General features: G+C 44.6%; 2 protein-coding genes across 2 annotated transcripts in view; one reads left to right on the top strand and one right to left on the bottom strand.

The window, feature by feature from the left end:
• LOC149337314 (multidrug resistance protein mrp-7-like) overlaps positions 1–20,866 on the bottom strand; it is a 170,448-nt gene that overhangs the window by 60,697 nt on the left and 88,885 nt on the right. The window contains exons 11-13 of the mRNA XM_089553414.1: positions 12,748–12,951; positions 5,895–6,041; positions 1,283–1,379 (exon numbers count right to left, since the gene is read on the bottom strand). Coding sequence (XP_089409540.1) covers positions 1,283–1,379; positions 5,895–6,041; positions 12,748–12,951 — 448 coding nt within the window. The remainder of the gene's footprint in view (positions 1–1,282; positions 1,380–5,894; positions 6,042–12,747; positions 12,952–20,866) is intronic.
• Positions 15,936–17,363, top strand: LOC149337315 (uncharacterized). Its single transcript, XM_089553643.1, has one exon. It carries the CDS (start codon positions 15,936–15,938, stop codon positions 17,124–17,126), a length of 1,191 nt encoding a protein of 396 aa, XP_089409769.1. The 3' UTR covers positions 17,127–17,363.

Here is a 20,866-nt window from a genome sequence, read left to right as displayed (position 1 = left end):
GCAGGTATATGTCAGGAGTTTCATCTAAGGTGTTCTGCAATTTTTAAAGAGAGACATTTCCAGTTAGAATAGTGCTTTTTTCCTCATAGCATTGTGAGCCGTGTCGCCCATCGAAATACCGATAAAATGTGGTAACTAGTTGGCTACTTATCTAATACTGAATAGTTAACTTCTCTCGATTACAATTATCCCCTTAGCTTTGACAGGCATGTAGCCCAGCGCAGGTGTTGTCCATATAATTTTTTAGACTTGTGGAAATGAAGTTACACTCGGTGCTGTACCCAACAAATTATTCGCCATTTCGACAAATTACGTCGAATGTATGGATTGCTGTGCATGCAAACTGTTCGAAACAACATGTCTTTTGGCGCGATGTAGGCAAAATCTGTTAGGCAACAGCAACTGCGCTTTGAAATGTTAAAATTGATATGATTCATACTCACGTTACGCAACACGCCTCTCAGTATTAGGAAGACTAACAATATTCGTTGAAGTAAATTGTTTAGTAATACTTAACCACTCTACTAGTTAGAATGGCTGAGGGGTAATCTAATGCGCTACACCGCTGTCAATGCTATGCGGAAAAAAGTGCTTTCCGAATTAAAAAAGCCTTTTTTGTAGTTGTAGATTATCTCAGGTGAAACACATTGTAGAATAAATGCGATCAACAACTTTTTAAAAGCACACTCTTAATTTCCAAAACAAGCACAATACTAAACGGTCTAAACTCGAGCGTTGTGTAATATTCCAAATGGCCCGAGCACATTACGTTTTGTTGCACTCTGCTACATGGAGTGCTTAAGTGCATGATTCATTACGGTCTTTGCTGCTTTCATGTGTTTAAGCCCATTCAACATTAACAAATTTTCTTAATGATAAGCGTAAAATAAGCTGTTCAGACGATGTCGGCGCCAAGTTGAGTCCTAGAAAGAGCGCCTCCGGTCGAACGGTTCTGTTGGCTGTACTGTAAACCGCATGCTCCTGGGGCTGATGTGAAGCTTTTTGACCGTTTCACTGTATTTTGAAAATGGGACGCTCTCATTCATTTTAAGCATGGACGAACACTGCTGAATATTTTCGGTTTTTGGTAGCGCAGCTGTAAATAACATTGATATTTCTATTATTTGGAATGATTTCTTTGATATTGTGAGCACAATTCTGCTGCAGTGCATGAGTGGTTCAGGAGTATTTTAAATAAATAAATAGATAAAAAAGCGCCGAACGTTAACGACGATTGACAAGACCGGAGCCATATGAAATTGCTTTTGCTTGAAGCAAATACCGGGTTTCGTCGATGGAAACGAACTGGTTTCACTTTTCCGTTCTTCATGCTCTTCAGCCGTACAGAAATCGGCGATTCGCCTTAGTGCCAGAAGAGCCTAAAATGGTAAAGAAAAGAAATTTGCACTCGAAAAAATGAAAATATTTTTGAAGCTAAGGAAACTGTGACTAACAATCGGTGACTATAGTGACTCGGGCGTTAGCTTCCACACTCCCGACGCCATCGTTAAGATAGTGGTGACAGCTGGGCGCCACAAGAGGCCATGCTAGCAGGGTTAGTAGCTGAGGACAATGGGAGGAGTGAAGGAAAACAAATAGAGAAAAATATTGCCACTAAATTTCCTTCTTGCTTTACTTACACTTTTACTTCATTTGTGCCAAATCAGGTAATAAAATTTCCAAAATGATAACGGCTACTCTCGTATAACCGTCTAGCAGACAAAGAGATCGAAAGAGGTGCTCGCTATGACATACGTGCCGGTAGCGAACAGCTTCCGTCATGCTCATCAATAATTGCGGTCAGGCTGATATCAAATCTGGTGTTCTTTCACTTCATATGAGTGGCTACACGGCAATTTTTTTCAGCTTGAAACTTTAAGAAAAATATAGAAAATCACCCTCCTCCTCGATTTCAAGCAATCACCAGTGATAACCTTGGCCGCTTTCATGAAGAACTGTGTAAAATTGACTCAAGTATGCTTATTGATGCGCGGACACTGCGTACGACCTATTCATTGACATTTTTAGTACTTATTATAAGAAAAGTTTTCCTTCAGTTGCAGGAAGTCCCACGCCTCACGAATTCGTGTACAGTGGATCACGAATTACCTATTTCAAGAAAAAAAGAAAAAAAGTAAGCATTTTAACAGGCTTATTAGTTGCAAACATCTTGGTGAATGGGGAATTTTAAGTCCTTTCGGACCCGGTTTGGAAAAAAGCTACGTTCGGCTCGAAGTTCATATTTTGAAACGAACCCTTCAATATGCCAAAATTTTGTAAAACGATGACGCCTACTCTCGTATAACCATCTAGCAGACAATCAGATGGAACAACTGTGCGGAAATCTCTGCACACGTGCTTCCCGGTTGATTTAACGACCATTTCACCAGTGTTTGTCACCAAACTGCCAGACTGAACGCCAGCAATTTCATTGATTCTCCCTACACAGAATAGATATTTTTGAAGCCTAGAAATAGACTTGAAATTCCACAGCTCTTCCGTGAACTGAGTAAGGGTAGTGACTGTGATGCTGGTGGCCTGCAGATAAGGCCGGTCATGTACAGGCTGTTTCACAGTTAGAGAGAAATGCAGAGGGCGTGTCTTCGTGATGCGGCGTGCTCTGAAGCGCGTCCCTCTGGAAAGCTCGCGCATGCGCTGACGGCTAAGAGGCGGAGTCTCGCCCCGTCATCTGCTACGGCACGGGTGCGCTCCGCTCGGTCGAAAAAGAGGTGGGTTACAAGGACAGGGCGACGGCTATCATAGGTTTTTGTAGCAACTGGGCTTATAGACCAAAAGAAAGGTTTTGCCGAGCCAACCTCTGAGCCTTGACTGCCAGTAATGCTCTTGTATAAGCTGCCCTTCGCAGCAAGCTTCATTTTTACATTTTCGTTCCTAGACGCAGTACTGATATTGTTCAGTTCTAAAAACGCAGCGTGAAGACGACAAATTTGGCGCTCTATTATTTGGAGCGCGAAAGAGAAACTAATCACTGAAGGTAAAACCAATCCCGTACGTCCGTATGGATCAGACACAGCAAAACAAATTAATATTATGGAATCATGTTTACAGAATATGCTCAGAAAGTGATGCCCCTTGACAGCAGTTGACTGCCCCGGACAGCATGTAGCTGCCGGTGAGGAAGTATAAACGTCATGCTCCGGAGTTGGCCTTGTTCACGACGGCCCCAAAGACAATGCATATTTCGCACGGCCTAGAAGCGTAAAGAGAATCGGTAAATGCCTTGTTTATTTTCAGCACGTAAAAATCGATGAGACTGATGAAGGCGGCGGTGACTCAGCGTTCTTTAAAAAATAGTAGATGTCATCTCATTGTTTTCGCCCTAGCGGGAGGCATTATTCTGCGCAAGCGCAGGCAGCATTTCTGAACTCAGTACTGTTCAAAATAGTTGGCGGTCGTTTCTTATCGGTAGTCTTGTGATATAGCCATTCATTACGGAGCGCAACCGCTCCGTGGCATACGACGCGGATAGACTCCGCCCCTCAGCCGCCAGCGCAGACTGCACTTGCGCGAACTTCCCAGCGGGGCGCGATTCCAGCGCTCGCCGCAGCGCGAGGCCACGCGCTCCGAATTTCCCTCTAACTGTGAAACAGCCTGTACGTGCTGGACACCATTTCACCTGTTCTTGTTCATTCTTACAATATCTTACAATATCCTACAGTACAATTCAGTTACAATACAATTCTTGTAAACAAATATAACAAATATGCCCCCCCTTATGTAATGCCTTCGGGCCTTTAAGGGATCAATAAATGAAATGAAATCTGTTGTAAACAAATATGCCCCCCCCCCCCCCCTTATGTAATGCCTTCGGGCCTTTAAGGGATCAATAAATGAAATGAAATCTGTCTTTCACAAGACGAATTTCCGAAAAGAACTCAGGATGCAGAAAATGCTTGCTCTATTTAGTACTGACTGATCCGCATAGTTCGCTTCTGGTCTTGTTTCGCCTATTGTTTTATCTTATATGCCAAGATTATTGAGGTGTTGGTTACATCGTCTTCGAGTGCTTTTATCTTTCACTGACAGGATATCTTTGTCCTTATTGTTAGCTTAAATAATACCTATAAACCCCATAAAACCAAACCAAATAATACCTACTTATTTTGTCTGTATCGTATTTATCACTTTCACTTATCACCTTCTGCTATGAAACGAGCCTCAGTGTGCATCTATGATGGACGTTGCCTGCCAATTGCGACTTTTTTTGGTGCTGAAAATGCATAATTTTATACATGTTTTTTAACATACAGGGTCTGTTCTGAAAGTAGTAGGACTGTTTTTTTCCTGGGCGAACGGGCGGACGAGAGGTGGTCTGCGCGTACAGGATCGTTGAAGGGGGATATTGGGAATGCTGGGGAAAATCGGCAGTCGGCTCTCGGCCGACTGCCGAGACGTCTCGTCACGCAGAATCGTCGAGCGTTTACTGGATCAGCGATACGCGATCAAATTTTGAGTAAATCTTGGTAAAACGGGCAAACAGACTAACAGCGTGATTAAGGAGGCCTAGGGTGACGCTTTCATGGGTAGATCAGGTATTTTTTGAGTGGCACAAGCTGTTCCGAGAAGGTCAGGAAAGAGTGGAGGAAGACGACCGCTCCAGACGCCCTTCGACCAGCAAGATCAACGAAAATGTGCAGCGAGTGAAACATTTACTTAACATTGATCGTAGAATGAGTATCAGAATGATTGCTGATGACTTGAGCATTCCTCAAACCCAAGATTTTGAGATCGTGACAGAAAACTTATCCATGAGGAAAACGTGCGCGAAGTTGGTGCCGGGAGTGTTGTCAGAGGAGGAAAAGGCCAACCGGTACGATCTTCTTCATCATGTGAATGAGGACCCCGATGTTTTGCCCAGCACAAGGCGGCAACGCTGCCTCAGCCCCCCTAGAGCCTCGACTTGGCCCCGGCAGACTTTTTTCTATTCCCGAGAATAAAATCGACGCTCGAGAGGAAACATCACGGATCGGTAGAGGTGGTTCAACAGGCCGTGACGAGGGAGCTAAACAGCATTCCGGTCCAGGCGTTCCTGGAGGCGTTCGAAAACTGTAAAACTCATTGGCAGCAGCGTGTAGGTGCGGAAGGGTGCTACCTTGAAAAATTGTAATCGTTTGTACTATTCTCTTGAAAAAATTTTGTTTAAACAAATCAGTCCTACTACTTTCAGAACAGACCATGTATGTAGTAGAAAGTGTCAGGAGTTATAAGTTTGGAGTCCCCGCTTTCCCCTCTCGTCTATACGTCAAATAATATTTTCCCTGCCATGCTAGGTGCGTTCCATAGTGATAGATTTGGTCCACTTGATTGAATTCCAGATAGCAGTAATGTTCCTCGTTAAGAAATTACGTCTCGCGAGTTGACGTGAGATGAGATAAGAGAACTCTAAAAGAAATATACTTTGCATGAATGCAAATGTGTCTTGTACATTTCCTTTAACGTTGCTAAGTATAGTTATAATATAGACTGTGCAGTGCACTTATACTTTTTTTTTGCAAAAAAAATAGTTTTTTTCTTTGTGAAAGTTTTTCTGAAGAAATTTTGTTCAGCCTTGGGCTCTACCCCAAAAACCGCTCCGATGCTGCTGCTTAATGCAGTGTTGCTAGCGTTCCTTTAATTATTTAGCAGCATGGAATTAGCGCTTAGTGAATGCGAGAATGTTTCGTTTGAATTCGGTTCTTTCCTTCGGAGACAGGCTTCTAGTTAAGCTAGGGTAACGCTCCCAACAATGTTTACGCCACGGCGAATTAAACTATCATCATTTTGTAGGAGTAAAGGCGCAAAGAATGGGTGAACTACCAGGCGAACGTTGCCGTCAGCATAAGCGCACTTATGCTTTCTAATGTTCAGGCAGAATGTATTAAAAAATGTGTTACCTGGTTGAAAACTCGGAACGCCTGTCCAATGGAGTTCATGGTGATGTCTGTCAAGTAAAGCAGTGACACGCAGGAGAAGGACAACCCCGGAGTCAAAGCGAAGTCGGGCGTAAACACGGAGAGAGTGGAGAAGAGGATTATCATCAACTGGAAAAAATATCAACAATGACAAGGTCATAGGACTTTTAGTGTCACATGCGTAGGGGTAAGATTATCTGCTGCCACGACCTCCGAAAACATTTCCTTTCTCTTAGAAGGAAGGCTTCTATTTTTTTTTTACTCTTTTTATTATCCTAGCCTCTATGACACTTATTTTATTCTTTGTTCCTTTCCTTTCTCTTTCCTGATAATCCTATACACGAGTAACATACGACACGTTTGACATACGCGGTGCAAATATATCTTATATAGACACATACAACACATATTCCATAATGTAGTATGTACTAGGCACATATGACCCATATGTACAAAAAAATTTCGATAGGGCTATTTCCTTTCACTGTTTTGTTGGTCAATAGGTCAATTCATCTTTAGCAGTAAACATGCCTGCACAATAATCACGTTCTCTATTCTAATTTCCTTCTCACTCACGGCCCCCTCCCCCTCATCGGGCCTTTCTCCTCGGAGTGTAGGCTCTGTTTAAACCCAGCCAAAATACTGGTTTCATGTCGTGTATTTGAGCAGCTATGACTATAATTATAACTATATATAGTTCTAGCTATAACTATAGCTATTACTATAACAGCTGTAAAGTAGGTAAAAAACAGGCTGGACAGGCGGTAGGTGACTATGACATAGGTTCTAGGAATAGTAGGGGAGAGATATTGGTAGATTTGGGAGATAGTAACAATTTGCGGATCATGAATACCTTCTTCCGCAAACGAGCAAACAGGAAGTGAACCTGGAAAAGCCTCAATAGTGAGACTGAAAATGAAATAGACTTCATACTGTGTGCTCAACCTGGAATCATAGAGGATGTGGAGGCCCTCGGAAAGGTCCGTTGTAGCGACCACAGATTGGTAAGGTCTCGTATTAGCTTAGATTTGAAGAGGGAACGGAGGAAACTAGTGAACCAGAGGGCTATTAATGAGTTATCGTTAAGAGGGAAGGTAGAGGAATTCAGGATGTCACTGCAGAACAGATTTTCCGCTTTACCTGAAGAAGATGATCGTAGTGTTGAAACAATTATTATCTCACAGCTATCGTTACAGAGTGCGCCGTAGAAGTAGGTGGTAGGCTGGTTCGACATGATACCGGCAAGCTACGAGGGCAATCCCAAAAGTAAGGTCTCCAAAGGGCTGCGGCCTCAGGGAAACTATTTGCGTGGCTGCTCGCCATACTGCTGTGTTCATTGTTGCCTGTCTTCCAAACAAGCTATGAATCAGCGCGAAAGGGACTGTAAGTCTTGGCACGGCCACCATTTGAAATGGAGCTTCCGTTTGTCGCTACCGCCAGGTGCGAACTTCGCACAGTTATTCGATTTTTTTAACACAAAAGGTGGTCAACCAATTGAAATTCATCGCCAGTTGATGGAAGTGCACGGAGTGTCGTGTGTGGATGTTAAACGTGCGGATGTTAAGACGTGCGCACATACATCACTGTTTTTCATAACACCGTACCACTGACCCAACTTATTGTTTTTATGTACCTGTATTTTTTTGTGTTTTTTCATGCACCTTCATATCATGCAGTATTGTTGTTCCTTTTGCTTTGTATTTATTGTGCTTATGCTATGTTGTTTCCGCCGCAGCCAAGGGGGGCGCGGCCCCGTCAGGCATGTCTGTTGCCTTTTGTCGCGTCCCCCAAGGAATTTCTGTAACGGAATGTCTTAAATAAAGAAAGAAAGAAAGGCAAACACGTCCGCAAGTGGTGTAGGGAGTTCGCCGCTGGTCGCACTGAAATTCACGACGAAGAATGAAGCGGAGACCGTCAATTTCTGATGAGACAATCGCGAAGGTCGAAGAAATGATGCGGCAAGATCAGAGCATCACACTTGACGAACTCTGCATTTTGGTTCCTGGCGTTTCTAGAAGCACTATTCATAGGATTTTGACAGCAAAGTTGAAATATCTGAAGGTGTGCGCAAGATGGGTTTCGCGAATGTTGCCAGACGACCATCAAAGGCAATGCGTTGACTCCTCGCGCCAATTTCTTCGAGGTTATGGAGATCAAAAGGAGACCTTTTTCGATTCCATTGTTACGGGTGAGGAAAACTGGGCATTCCACTTCACACCTGAGACCAAACAAGAAGCACGTGAGTGGCGGCACTCCTCTTCGCCCAAGCCGCGAAAATTCAAGCGAACACAGTCTGTCGGTAAAGTCATGGCAACTGTGTTTTGGGACCGAAAAATGGTATTGTTGGTAGACTTCATTGCTCCTGCAGCACAGTAAACGCGGACAGATATTGTGAGACCCTTAAAAAACTCAGCAGTGCGATTAAAAATCGCAGAAGAGGAACGCTGAGCAAGGGCGTGAGTCTTCTCCATGATAACGCTCGCTCCCACGTTGCCTGCCAAACCGCTGCTCTCCTGCAACAGGTCGGATGGAACGCCATCAGCCACCCGCCGTACGGTCCGGACTTGGCACCAAGTGACTACCACTTGTTTCCAAAGCTAAAAGAACATATCGCTGGCAGGCGCTTCACCGATGATGATGAAGTGAAAGATGCGGTCAAACGCTTCCTCGACGGCATGGCGGCGAGCTGGTAAGACATGGGCATACAAAAACTGCCCCAGCGTCTGCAAAAATACATAGACCGCCACGGCAATTAAGTGGAAAAGTAGAAGAATGGTCTGCCTTTTAAGTCATTTGTAAATTGCTTAAAATCAACATTTCTTTCGATTTATAAAATAACTGGAGACCTTAATTTTGGGATGACCCTCGTATCTCAGGAGACTAAAGATCTGATCAAGAAACACCACAGCATTAGGACGTCAAACTACACAGACAGGATAGAACTAGCAGAGCTACCGAAGCTGAAAAATAAGCGCAAGGTAGCCTACATTAGAAAGTTTAACATGGAGAATATCTAGAGCGCTCTAAAGCATAGAAGTAGCCTAAAAGCAATGAAGAGAAAACTGGGCATAGGTAAAAACGATATGTATGCGCTAAGAGACTAAGAGGGCAATGTAATTCGCAATATGGATAAGGTAGTTAATGTAGTCGAAGAGTTCCACACAAATATATAGAGTAGCGAATGTAATCATCAAGTTACTGAGAGAGGCAGCCGTGCGCAGCAATGGGACATCCCGCCAATAACGGAGGAAGAAAGCCTTAGCAGCAATTCAAAGGGGGAAAGCAGCTGGCGCGGATCAGGTAACAGCATATTTGTTGAAAGACGGAAGAGAGATTGTGCTAGAAAAACTAGCCACCGTGTATAAGCAATGCCTTGTGACCTCCAGAGTACCAGAAGCTTGGAAGAGCGCTAACATTAACTTAATTCATAAGAAAGGAGACGTCAAGGACTTGAAGAATTACAGACCGATCAGTTTACTGTCCGTTGCCTACAAGGTATTTACCAAGGTAATCGCTAATGGAGTCAGGACAACCTTAGACTTCAATTAATCGAATGATCAGGCAGGCTTTCGTAAAGGATACTCGACAACAGACCATATTCACGCTAGCAATCAGGTGATAGAGGAATGCGCAGAATATAACCAACCCCTATATATAGCCGTCATTGATTACGAGAAAGCATTTGACTCAGTGGAAACCTCAGCTGTCATGCAGGCATTTGCGGTATCAGGGTGTGGAAGAGTGCTATGTGAAAATATTGGAAGATATTTATACTATTGCACAGGTACTATAGTCTACCACAAAGTGAGCAATAAAATTCCAAAGAGGAAAGATGTCAGGAAGGGAGATAAGATCTCGCCATTGCTATGCACCGCCTGTTCACAGGAGATATTCTAGGGCCTGAAATGGGAAGAGTTGGCGATAAGAGTTAATAGAGAATACCTGAGTAATTTGCGTTTCGCTGATGACATTGTCTTGCTAAGCCACTCAGGACATGAACTGCAAAACACGGTCAATGAGTTAAAGAGGAAGAGCAGGACGGTGGGGCTAAAATTACGCTGAAAACCAAAGTAATGTTCTACAGCCTAGCAAGGGAACAGAAGTTCGCAATTGGTAGCGAGGTGCTGGAAGTAGTAATAGAATATTGTTACGTGACAGCCAGCCGAGGAATGAGATGGGTTGACAGATGGCTATGCGATTATTTAATGGCCGCTGGCCTAGCGCGAGCGCTCCGCTGCCAGCTTCGTCGTCTTCATCACACTACCCGGGACAACCGGGCGATCGGGGAGAAACAGACGCGCGAAATGGTAAAGGGCTTTAGAGTATCTTCGCACAGGAAGGAGAAAGTGGCCAGGTGCTGGCTGCCACGATGAAGGAGAGGGCTGGACGATTCCTAGTCCGCAAAACTTTCGGGCCACATGTCACCAGGAGCCGACTTCCGAGGCCCCAGGACGCGCCGAACGGCATGGGCAGGGGAGTGGTGTCGTCACGTGTGGGCAGCGTCTCAGATCGGTGAATTCGGCAGGTTGGATTTGTGCGTCAGATTCACTTCGTCGTGTCGAGTGGCCTGGGTGGTGCATGGGGCGCGGGTAGAACGGCGAGATTGGTTCGGGTCTCGAAGGCTGAGGAAGAGCCGGGTGACGCAGGCCAAGAACTCACGGCCGACGACCGCGCCAGACGCACGCGCCGGAGCTCCAGGGCCAGGATGGGGACGAACTTCGCACCTCAGACCAAATATTACGTGACGGCCAGCCGAGGAGTGAGACAGGATGACAGATGGCTATCAGATGATTTAATGGCTGCTGGCCTGGCGCGGGCGCTCAGTCCCGCGCCACTGCCAGCTTTGTCTTCTTCGTAACAATCGTACTTAGGGCAGGTAGTGACCGCTGATCCGGATCATGAGAGGGAAATAACCAGAAGAATAAGAATGGGGTGGAGCGCATATGGCAGGCTCTCTCAGGTCATTAATGGCAGTTTACCAATATCCTTTAAGAGAACAGTATACAACAGCTGTATCGTACCGGCACTCACCTATGGGGCAGAAACGTGCAGGCTAACAAAGAAAGTTCAGCTTAAGTTAAGGACAACGTAGCGATTTATGGAAAGAAAAATGATAGGTGTACCGTTAAGAGATCGGAAGCGGCCGGAGTGGGCGAGGAAACAGACGCGGGTTAATGACATCCTAGTTGAAAACAAGACGAAGAAATGAGCTTCGGCAGGGTACGTAATGCGAAAGCAAGATAACCGCTGGTCCTGAAGGGTAACGGAGTGGATTCCAAGAGAAGGCAAACGTAGCAGGGGGCAGCAGAAAGTTAGATGTGCGGATGAGATTAAGAACTTTGCGGGGACATGGGGGCCGCAACTGGCAACGGACAGGGTTAGTTGGAGAGACATGGGAGAGGCATTTGCCTTGCAGTGGGCGTAGTCAGGCTGATGATAAGGCACTACGCAGCACTACGCAGAATGATACGAATAACAGTTTTGTACGAATATTCGCACAATTAGTAAACTTCCCTAGTAGTATTCAATTTGTATTCGATACGGTGTTTAGTAACGCTATTGATATCAGATTCCATAGTAATGCTGGATATTTATGTTTCGATTCCATTTTGAAAAAAACATTTGCGCACCCCTTAAACATATTCATTGGAAAGCTCGTTCAGTCGACTTTCCCGCATTTCTTATTTATAAAAATTACAAGGATCGCATTTCTTAGGCAAAGAATATTGATGCCATGGGTGCATTTGATTATGTCGAAGTAATTTTTTTTCGGCGGCAATACTCGCCCAGAGACGCTATTTTATAATTATACAATGCGGAAATTCAACTCACAGAGCTTTCAGACGCGTATTTTTGACGTCCGATCTGTTAAACTAGATCGCGATTTATAAAATTGAAAAACTGGTCCCACTTTCGATTTTGACAGCCTTCCATTTATCAATACATTCTTGACTCCTAAAGTCTCAAATAAGGAGTTGGTTTGTTACTTTATTAAATAATGGCTCATTATTGAGCTTAATGAAATACATAACGTCCGCCTTGTGCGATCGACCTGCAGCCACAAGACCTACGTATTCATAGCAGTTTTTAAAACAAAAACTCCGTAAATTAAAAACTATCACCCCGTACATTCCCGTGTCATCACCAGCCTAGCCTTTTGCGGCATATTGTTTCACAGAATCGGGGACGTGTTTAGAACTGTATCCACAGCAAATGAGCAAAAATGCTGTCTACCCTTGCACCTCCATTCAAAACCGCGTTGGTGAATCCCCAAGAAACTCATCGCTTTTCATCATGTGCTTCTCTGTTTGAGCACTGTCACTTGGGCGAATGGGAGCAGAGCAATGAACGTTTGCTCAAAGTGGGTGCCCTGACGGGTGGTCTCTTCTCCAATACCAGGTCCACGAGCTGTGTCCTGGTCTAGTATTTCCCAGTTTCGTTATAAGGACGAGTGCTGCTGCGTATGTGAACTCACCTTCACCACTCTACGTACTTCCCCCTGCACCCGAGGAAGATGAACACTGCATCGCATGTTGTGGAGGTAAACAAAAAAAGCAGGTGGGTAAGCATGCGTTGCGTTCTTGCCACTTATTTTATCTTGTGTCGCAGCCGAACATTCCCTAGACAATAAAGAGTACGCATTTTTGTCTTATTGCAATGCCGAAGCACACTGCATTTCACTATTAGCGTTGCTTTAAGGGCAAAAGGCGAATATGCGGAAATTATGCGTTCAAGGTTATTCATGGCAGCAGGTGAAAGAAGCGGGAAAGGAAGGGACGCAGGAATGACTCTCGATGTAAAATCTTATCAGGGCGGCTTCCGCTCAATTACGTACTACTGAGCTGGTGGAGGAGTATATGCAGTCTAGGATGCCGTCGAGCAGGTTCACCCGGAACAGCCACTTGAGCTCGATATGTCTGGAACGAAGGACGCTCCTCTGCAGAACGTCTTCCCAGGCGTACATCTTGACGACCCGGATCGTGGACAGGAGATCTGCGGTCGTCTTTAGGCGTTCCTCGCGAGCACGCATCGCTTTCGCCTGTGGGAAAACAGAGTTAGGTATACATTTTTTTCCCTCTCTGTCTTCTAGGTTTGATTCCTGCAATGATGGGAGGCTTCGGGTTTTTCCTTCCAGAGCTCACCGTAATGAAGTGGTAATGAAATGAACCGTAATGAAGTGGTAATAAATAATTGGCAGAAATGCTATTGGCTGTCACCGAAACGTCAACAACAAAAAAGAGTTGTGTGAGTAAAATGTTAACGACAACCTGAATCGAAGTGTGACATAAGGTAGGAGATCGACGGAAGTACACCCCTTCTTGAGTGTATTTGTGGTCATGCCATTGCCCTAGGTATAAGTCATTTCTAACCACCCGCACTAAATCCACGCACACTTGTTACATTTATGAAGAAAGATTCAAGTTCGCTGTCACCTCTGATTTTAGAAAGCCGAAAAACCAGTAAAAGAGAGTGTTATACACACAAAATATTACGAGTACTTTAGTTTGAGACGTCTCGTTAGCACGAACGAGCTAACAGTGGAAGTCGTGGATGGAGGATTTGCGAGACGCCAGAGAAGCGACTGATGATCTGCTAGTTTTAAATAGAAGAATTGCAGATTGGACTAGTTGGTGTAGATTCATAGTGATGGTTCAACAGCGCAAACACACACAGACGAAGAAAGTCTGTGTGTGTTTGCGCTGTTGAACCATCACTATTAAGTAGAAGGTACGTGGAGGGCAGTAACCCTTGTGCGGCAGGAGGAAAGCGAAATCTGTGTGCTGGTACAACTTAAAGAAAATGTGTACAGTGAATCTAATCAAAATCAAAACCTTTCCTGAATCAAAACCTTTCCTGGTCGACACACATTAATAAAATTACAGCTAAGGCTTCACGAACCCTTGGATACTTAAAGCGTAATCTTCATGGTGCACCATCTGACACTCGAAAACTAGCCTACCAGACGTTTGTCCGCCCACAACTAGAATTTGCATCACCCATCTGGTCACCTCACCAAGCGTATCTAACATGTAATCTCGAATCTATACAGAACCGTGCTGCACGCTTCATCGCTCGCGATTATAACCGCCATTCCAGCGTCACTAACATCAAGTTATCGCTATCACTTGAGTCTTTAGAATCACGTCGTACCGTAGCTCTTCTTTGTTTATTTCATAAAATGATTTTCAGTCTTCACAGTCACACATTACCTTTGTCACGGCCATGTCGCACATCTCATCGCCTCCATAATCATAGCAGCTTTACGCGTATTTTTGGTCATACAAAAGCATTCAACATGTCTGCTCTCCCACGTTCCATAAACTATTGGAACAGCCTTCCTGACGATGCTACTAATACCAGAAATCCTGCTACATTTCGTGATAAAATAACCGCAATCCTCGCCTAGTGTCTCAGTTCTCTGTATTATTCCGAAAAATGTTTTATTGCTGCTTAGTGTGAACTAACTTGTGCACTTTTTAGCCTCACTGTCAAATCATGTTCCATTTCCATGTTGCCACATTTTGAAACTTGTAATTATTGTGTGTTGTATTACTTTATTTGTATTCTACTGAGTGCCTCCTGCTAACTATTGTATAACGTTTTTCTTCTGTCGATTTTTTTTTGTTCTTTTGTGTTTTTTGCGCTGTTCTCTAACTTCAATGTACTGCCCCACTCACACAATGCTCCAATGTAAAGGAGCCTGTGAGTAACTTGAATAAATGAATAAATGGGTGGATCTATGACGCGACAGGACTAATAAGGCGAGAACCCGGACCGTTTGTATTTTTAACTAGCCATTATGTAGCTTTAAAAGATCCCCTGATTTAGTTTAGTTTGATTTTGTTAATTTGCAATTCAGTCTTGTTACATAAACATAGAGAAAGTTAGAAGGCAAGAAGGCTAACGAAGTCCTTTGCTCCATGTGCAGTTTTGTACACACGCACTACAAATATTCATGACCACTGCAGCACACCAACACGCTTACCTGAGCGCAGTGTTAGATTCGGATGCTGCGCATTAGAAATGCTTGTGGTAGTTTGTCAAGAAACACGTGACAAGGCGTGAAAGAATCCAACTCAAGCAACACCTGAGCAGAAAACTAGCGCGGAAAGTACTCCTAACTTAAGCGTGCATTCCAGTTTGGAGTTTCACTGTGAATCTGCATGCTCGCTCGCATCCAAAAGTGCAGTAAAATCATTTCAAACGGTTTATATTTAACGATCGTCGTGGAAGGGCCGTGTTTCACTTCCCCTCCACATAAGACGGGCGAACTCTTAAAGCTGCATCGTCCCTCAGCTGACTCTACGTTGATGACTTTTAGAGACAATGTAACTCTTTTGTAAGCACAGTGCGCGTCCTTCTTCTTCATTTGTACATATCCACCATCATTTTGCGACCTTCGTCTTCGTCTGCCCATACATGTGTTCATCATCACCACTAATATTCGTCTTCGGAGGAGTGGCCGCCATTATTGCGAAGGCGAATAAAGCTCGCTCCATCCTGTTACGCAAGTGACGGAGGCTGCTGTCGATACTTGAGCCCTCTCTGCCGCCACACTAAAGCTACTTTTCGGTGGCCACCTTCTCGGACAATCACCCACGACGGCAACCGTCGACCAACATCCCACTGGCACTTCTGCTGGGTGTCCTGCTGCCTCCACTGGTTTGCTTCCCCCTGATTCTATCCACTCAGCCGGCAGCAATGACTCTACCGCACCCGCTGCTTCCCAATTCTCTGGACACCACACGTGGACCATAGCCACCCTTGAGCGCAAGCACCCGACCTATGCGGGCGTTCGTGGCGATGGCGTGGAGGACTGGCTTGACCAGTGCGATCAATGAGTGCGTATAATCTTTGGGACTCAGCTATGAAGCTTCTCAACGTGACCAAGGCTTACTACGTGAACCATAAAGATGCCTTGCCGAACTGGATCTCTTTCTCTTCCCGCATTCGCAAAATTTTTAGAGCCATTGGAGCAAGCCAAGGCTTACTACGTGAACTGGCGGTAAGTCTGGCAGCGGCATGGCGAACAGTTCTTGCAAACACGTGTGCTTCATTTTGCAGATAGCCGCAAGCATCGCTGGACCATACTTCCTGAGCAATGCTTCTTCTTCAAGCTTCCTTCATGGAAAATGCACGCTCACGGGCCCTCCATTCAGTTCCTGCTGTCAACCGATAGATGGCAATGCAACCATAACCTCATCTTCCGTCGATCTCGCTTGTCTCGACCACGCATGGCACAACCCCGGAACGTCATCGACACGGACCCGACGGGATATAAAAGCAACACACCGGCCAATCCTCTTCGGTGGGTCTGGCAGCGGCATGGCGAACGGTTCTTGCAAACACGTGTGCTTCATTTTGCAGGTAGGCCACAAATACGCTTTCAAATGTTATAGGAGCGATGATCGTTTCTTATTGCTGCTGCCAGACCCTCAGCACTTTGTGTGTATTTTTTCTTGCCTACTGCATTCGTTAAGAATTTTGTTGCAACTGTCCGGCGATGTCGAGACAAATCCAGGCCCAAAGTCAGAGGAAATGCTAACGGAGCTGCTAGCTGGACAAGCACGAATCAGCGCAGAGCTTTCCGCGCTCAACTCTAGAATGGCTACCTTTGAACAGCGTATTACGCACATAGAGGCGTTGGCTTCAACTGCTAACGACGCTCTTCAGCGTGTTCATGATCTTGAGATAACTGTTGAGAATCTTAAAGATGTCATTACCAAACTTGACCGCAAAAATGATGACCTGGAAAACCGATCCCGTAGGAATAACTTAATCATCTATGGCTTGAAGGAACCATCAAATGAAACTTCTGAGGGGCTATTGGCTTCTGTATCGGAGTTACTGTATTCCAAACTTGGAATCCAATGTGAAGGTATTGAACGCTGTCACAGGCTTGGCAAGCAAACAACTGAAAAGACGAGACCTGTCATTTTTAAACTGCTAGACTTTAGAACCAAGCTTTCCATCCTTAAAAACGCCAGAAAACTAAAAGGATCTGATACGCACATTAGCGAAGACTTTTCTGCGCGTGTACGGCCCATTAGGAAGGCTCTCTGGGACAACTCGGTTGATATCCGCAAAGAAGCAGATAAGTATAGGTTGCAATACGATTCCCTGATAGTCGACAGTGTTCGTTACACTTGGGATGATGTTTCCAAAAGGCTTGTCAAGGCTGCACGTGCTGCAGTGCCTAGGGACACAGAGTGACTCGTTAATGAGCAGAAAGGTAGAAATGAGCAGAAAGAAAAGCAGAAACTGACTCTTTTGAACTTAAATGCTAGAAGCTTGCTTAATAAGATTGAAGATTTCAATTGGCTTGTAGAATGTTACACTCCGTCAGTTATTTGCGTAACAGAAACATGGTTGGACAACTCCATATCAGATGTAGAATTTTTGCCTCCAGATTACTCGGTGATCAGAAACGACAGGCAGTTTGCTAGAGGAGGGGGCGTAGCTCTGTTCGTTAGAAAAGGCACTGAAATTTTTGTATTGCCAGAACTTCCGAATACTGAGTCTGTTTGGTGCCGGCTAAACATTTCTGGTTTCGTGACAGTCGTGGGTGCTGTGTACCGTCCGCCCGGTTCGGAAAATATTTTCTCGCACATTACAGAATACATAGCGGAACACAGGCTCCACAAGTATAAAATGACCATTACAGGTGATTTCAATGCTCCTTGTATCGATTGGAAGTTGTTAATTTCAACAGGTCGTGAGAAGGTTGTTTGTGAATCCCTAATTAATATGGCTATATCATATGATTTGACACAAGTCGTTGAATGTCCAACTCGAGTAAACTCTGTTCTTGACCTTGTTTTTGTTAATGAACAGTTGCTGCAATACGGATTTCAGTGCGATGTAGTCGACGGACTGTCAGATCACAAGTGTGTTTTCATGCAATTTAATGTGGTTTGTGAGCCCCATAAGCCGAATTTCAATATTGTTAAAGATTTTACCCGTGCCAACGACCGTGCTATTACTGAACTGCTAGCGTCGTCTTTCGGAGATTTCGTGACAGACAGTGAAACGTGTGGTGTTGATGCTTGGTTAGAGCAGTTTTAAAATTTAGTACATAGCTGTGTGCTTCATTTCGTCCCCACAAAATGTGTGAAACATAACCCAAAGCATCCGTGGTACACAAGAGACATAATTCATCTCATAAGACGCATCAAGCGCTTGCGCAAGCGCAGCCGGCCAGGAAACGAAAGCCGCGATTCACTACTACTTTCACTCAAGTCGGAGCTAAAGACAAAAATGACACAAGCTAAACACTTTTACTTCAACACAACACTGTCAACATTCATGAAAGAGAACCCATCGAAATTTTGGAAAACAATATTACCCTCTTCCCATGACTCTGTATCTTTCATTATCAACGAGCAGCCTTGCACTGATCCCGTAACCATTTCTGAAGCCTTCAATAGCTACTTTCACTCTGTCTTTCATCTTGATGATGGTACCAATCCTCCCTTCATTCATAGCTCGGAACACCAGTTACCCAACCTCGAAGTAAGTTACCCTGGGGTTCACAATCTGTTAGTAAAAATTGACACAACTAAAAGTGCGGGACCAGACGCCATACCTAACATGTTTTTAAAGAGGTACTCGGAATGGAGTGCCCGTTACCTTACAGTGATTTTCAACAAATCACTGGACACATCCTCCGTTCCCCGGGCTTGGAAAATTGCCAATGTCATCCCGGTGTTTAAATCTGGCGATAAACAACGAATTAGTAATTACCGACCGATCTCCCTAATTTCTACTTGCTGCAAGCTTCTTGAGCACATTATTCACAAACACCTTGTTCAGTTCTTAACTTGTCATAATCTACTGTCACACTGTCAGCACGGTTTTCGATCTGGTTTTTCCACTGTCACTCAGCTCATTGAATTTACTCACGACATCGCTTCCGCTTTAAATAACCGCGATCAAATCGATGCAATATTTATACATTACTCCAAAGCATTTGACATGGTCTGCCATAATAAGCTTCTTCGTAAACTACGCACCATGTTTAACGGCAATAAGTTACTGGACTGGATAACCGACTACTTACACTTAAGATCCCAGTTCGTCACTTTTAACCATGCACAGTCATCGTCAGTCACTGTAACTTCAGGTGTGCCCCAAGGGTCGGTGCTTGGGCCTCTACTCTTTATAATTTTTATTAATGATGTAACTAATGTTACTAACGACACCGCAGTGAAGTTACGCCTATATGCCGATGACTGTGTGCTTTACCGCAACGTTGCTAACGCCGATGATCAACAGGAACTAAACAAAGTGTTTTCATTGTTCTGTGAATGGAGTAATGCATGGCAAATGAAAATTAATTTCACTAAAACAGTTGCAATGACCTTTGGTAACAAAAAGAATCCGCTGCATTTCTCTTACAGTAACAACGGTAACTGCTTGACCCACGTCAGCGAGTTCAGATACCTGGGCGTTATATTTTCGCATAACTTAAAATGGAATGCTCACATAAATAACATATCTGGGAAAGCACTTCGCAGACTTGGTTATCTCAAACGAACCTTAAAAAATGCCACGAAGGAATGTAAATTAACTGCTTACAAATCAATAGTTCGACCCATCCTGGAGTACGCCTCAATTGTCTGGTCCCCTCATTACGCGCGCGACATTGACCGTTTAGAATCAGTTCAAAAAAAAAGCAATAAGATTCATCTTCAGCCGGTATGATCGCAAGTTTTCACCTTCTTCCCATATGCACAGTTTATCTTTACAAACATTAGAACATAGGCGCACACGTGAACGCATCATTATGCTGCACAAGATCGTTCACACATCATCTGGCATTCAGGCACCCTTCACATTTGTGTCATCAAGCGCACGTGCAACCCGACGGAACCACCCATTAAACATTGTTCCCTTCAAACCACATATAGATTGTTTTAAATTTTCTTTTTTCCCTCTAACCGTTGAAATTTGGAATGGATTGGACGGCTCACTTCGTTCATTGCCAATTGAAGAGTGTTGTTCAGTTGCCTAACAATTTGACCCGTTGATCTGTTTTTAATATTTCTGTGTTATCTATTTCTATGCTACCCATGTTATTTGTTTTTACTCATGTATTCACCCACTCCTGCTATGTCTCCCCTCAGAGACAGCAGTATTTATAAATAAAAAAATAAATAAAATAAAAAAGCCCCGCCATCTAAAATAAACATTAGACACTCGTCTCCACCTACCGGATGAACCCTACACGTCCTACATTGAAGACCTACTGGGCCTCTGTCGACGCGTCAGCAACGCGATGTCCGAGTACGAACGAGTTCGCCGTGTTCTTAAAGGATTGAATCATTTACGTTCAATACGCTTGCTGCCCAGAATCCTACCGCACTGAAAGATATCCACACTACTTGTCACCGCCTAGACGACCTTCAATCACTCCGCTTCAAAGACACCTGGGATCCTCGCCTTTCAGCCGATGTAGATTTACGCTCCCTCATTAGCTCCACCATCCGAGAGGAACTGCACGGCTCCAGCTTACCGCCAGTGCAAGCCTATCCGCCCCCACCTCCATCCTCTTCTCCTTTGCGTGATCTTATCAAGGACGAGCTCGCTTCCGTCCCTCACCCTACTGCTCCGGAACCATCTGTCCCTCTTTCCGTGCCTGCTTGTGCTCAGGTTGCTGCAACTCCTGCTGTTTCTTTCTCTTCCTTCCCATCCACAGCCTGTCTAGCAAAGTGTCGCCTCCTTGTCCCCAAGACCCACTATGTGTCTTGTTTGGCACCCACTTTCTCCTCGTCCGATGTGTTACTGTGAAATTCGTGGCTATGTTTCATGCGTTTGTTGCTGGCGTCAACGTGAAGAGCATGAATGGTATGGTGACTTCCACCACGACGCCGCGCACTCGCCGTCGGCTTCACGCCCCATGTTTGCCACCAATGACCGCATCAAGTTCCATTTCTTTTGGCCTGCCCTGTCTA

This window comes from Amblyomma mixtum, chromosome 7 (assembly GCF_055824585.1).
Source record: "Amblyomma mixtum isolate Tamu chromosome 7, ASM5582458v1, whole genome shotgun sequence".
Taxonomy (NCBI): Eukaryota; Metazoa; Arthropoda; class Arachnida; order Ixodida; family Ixodidae; genus Amblyomma; species Amblyomma mixtum.
Note: the sequence above shows the minus strand (reverse complement) of the source record. Positions and strands in the feature narration are given on the sequence as shown.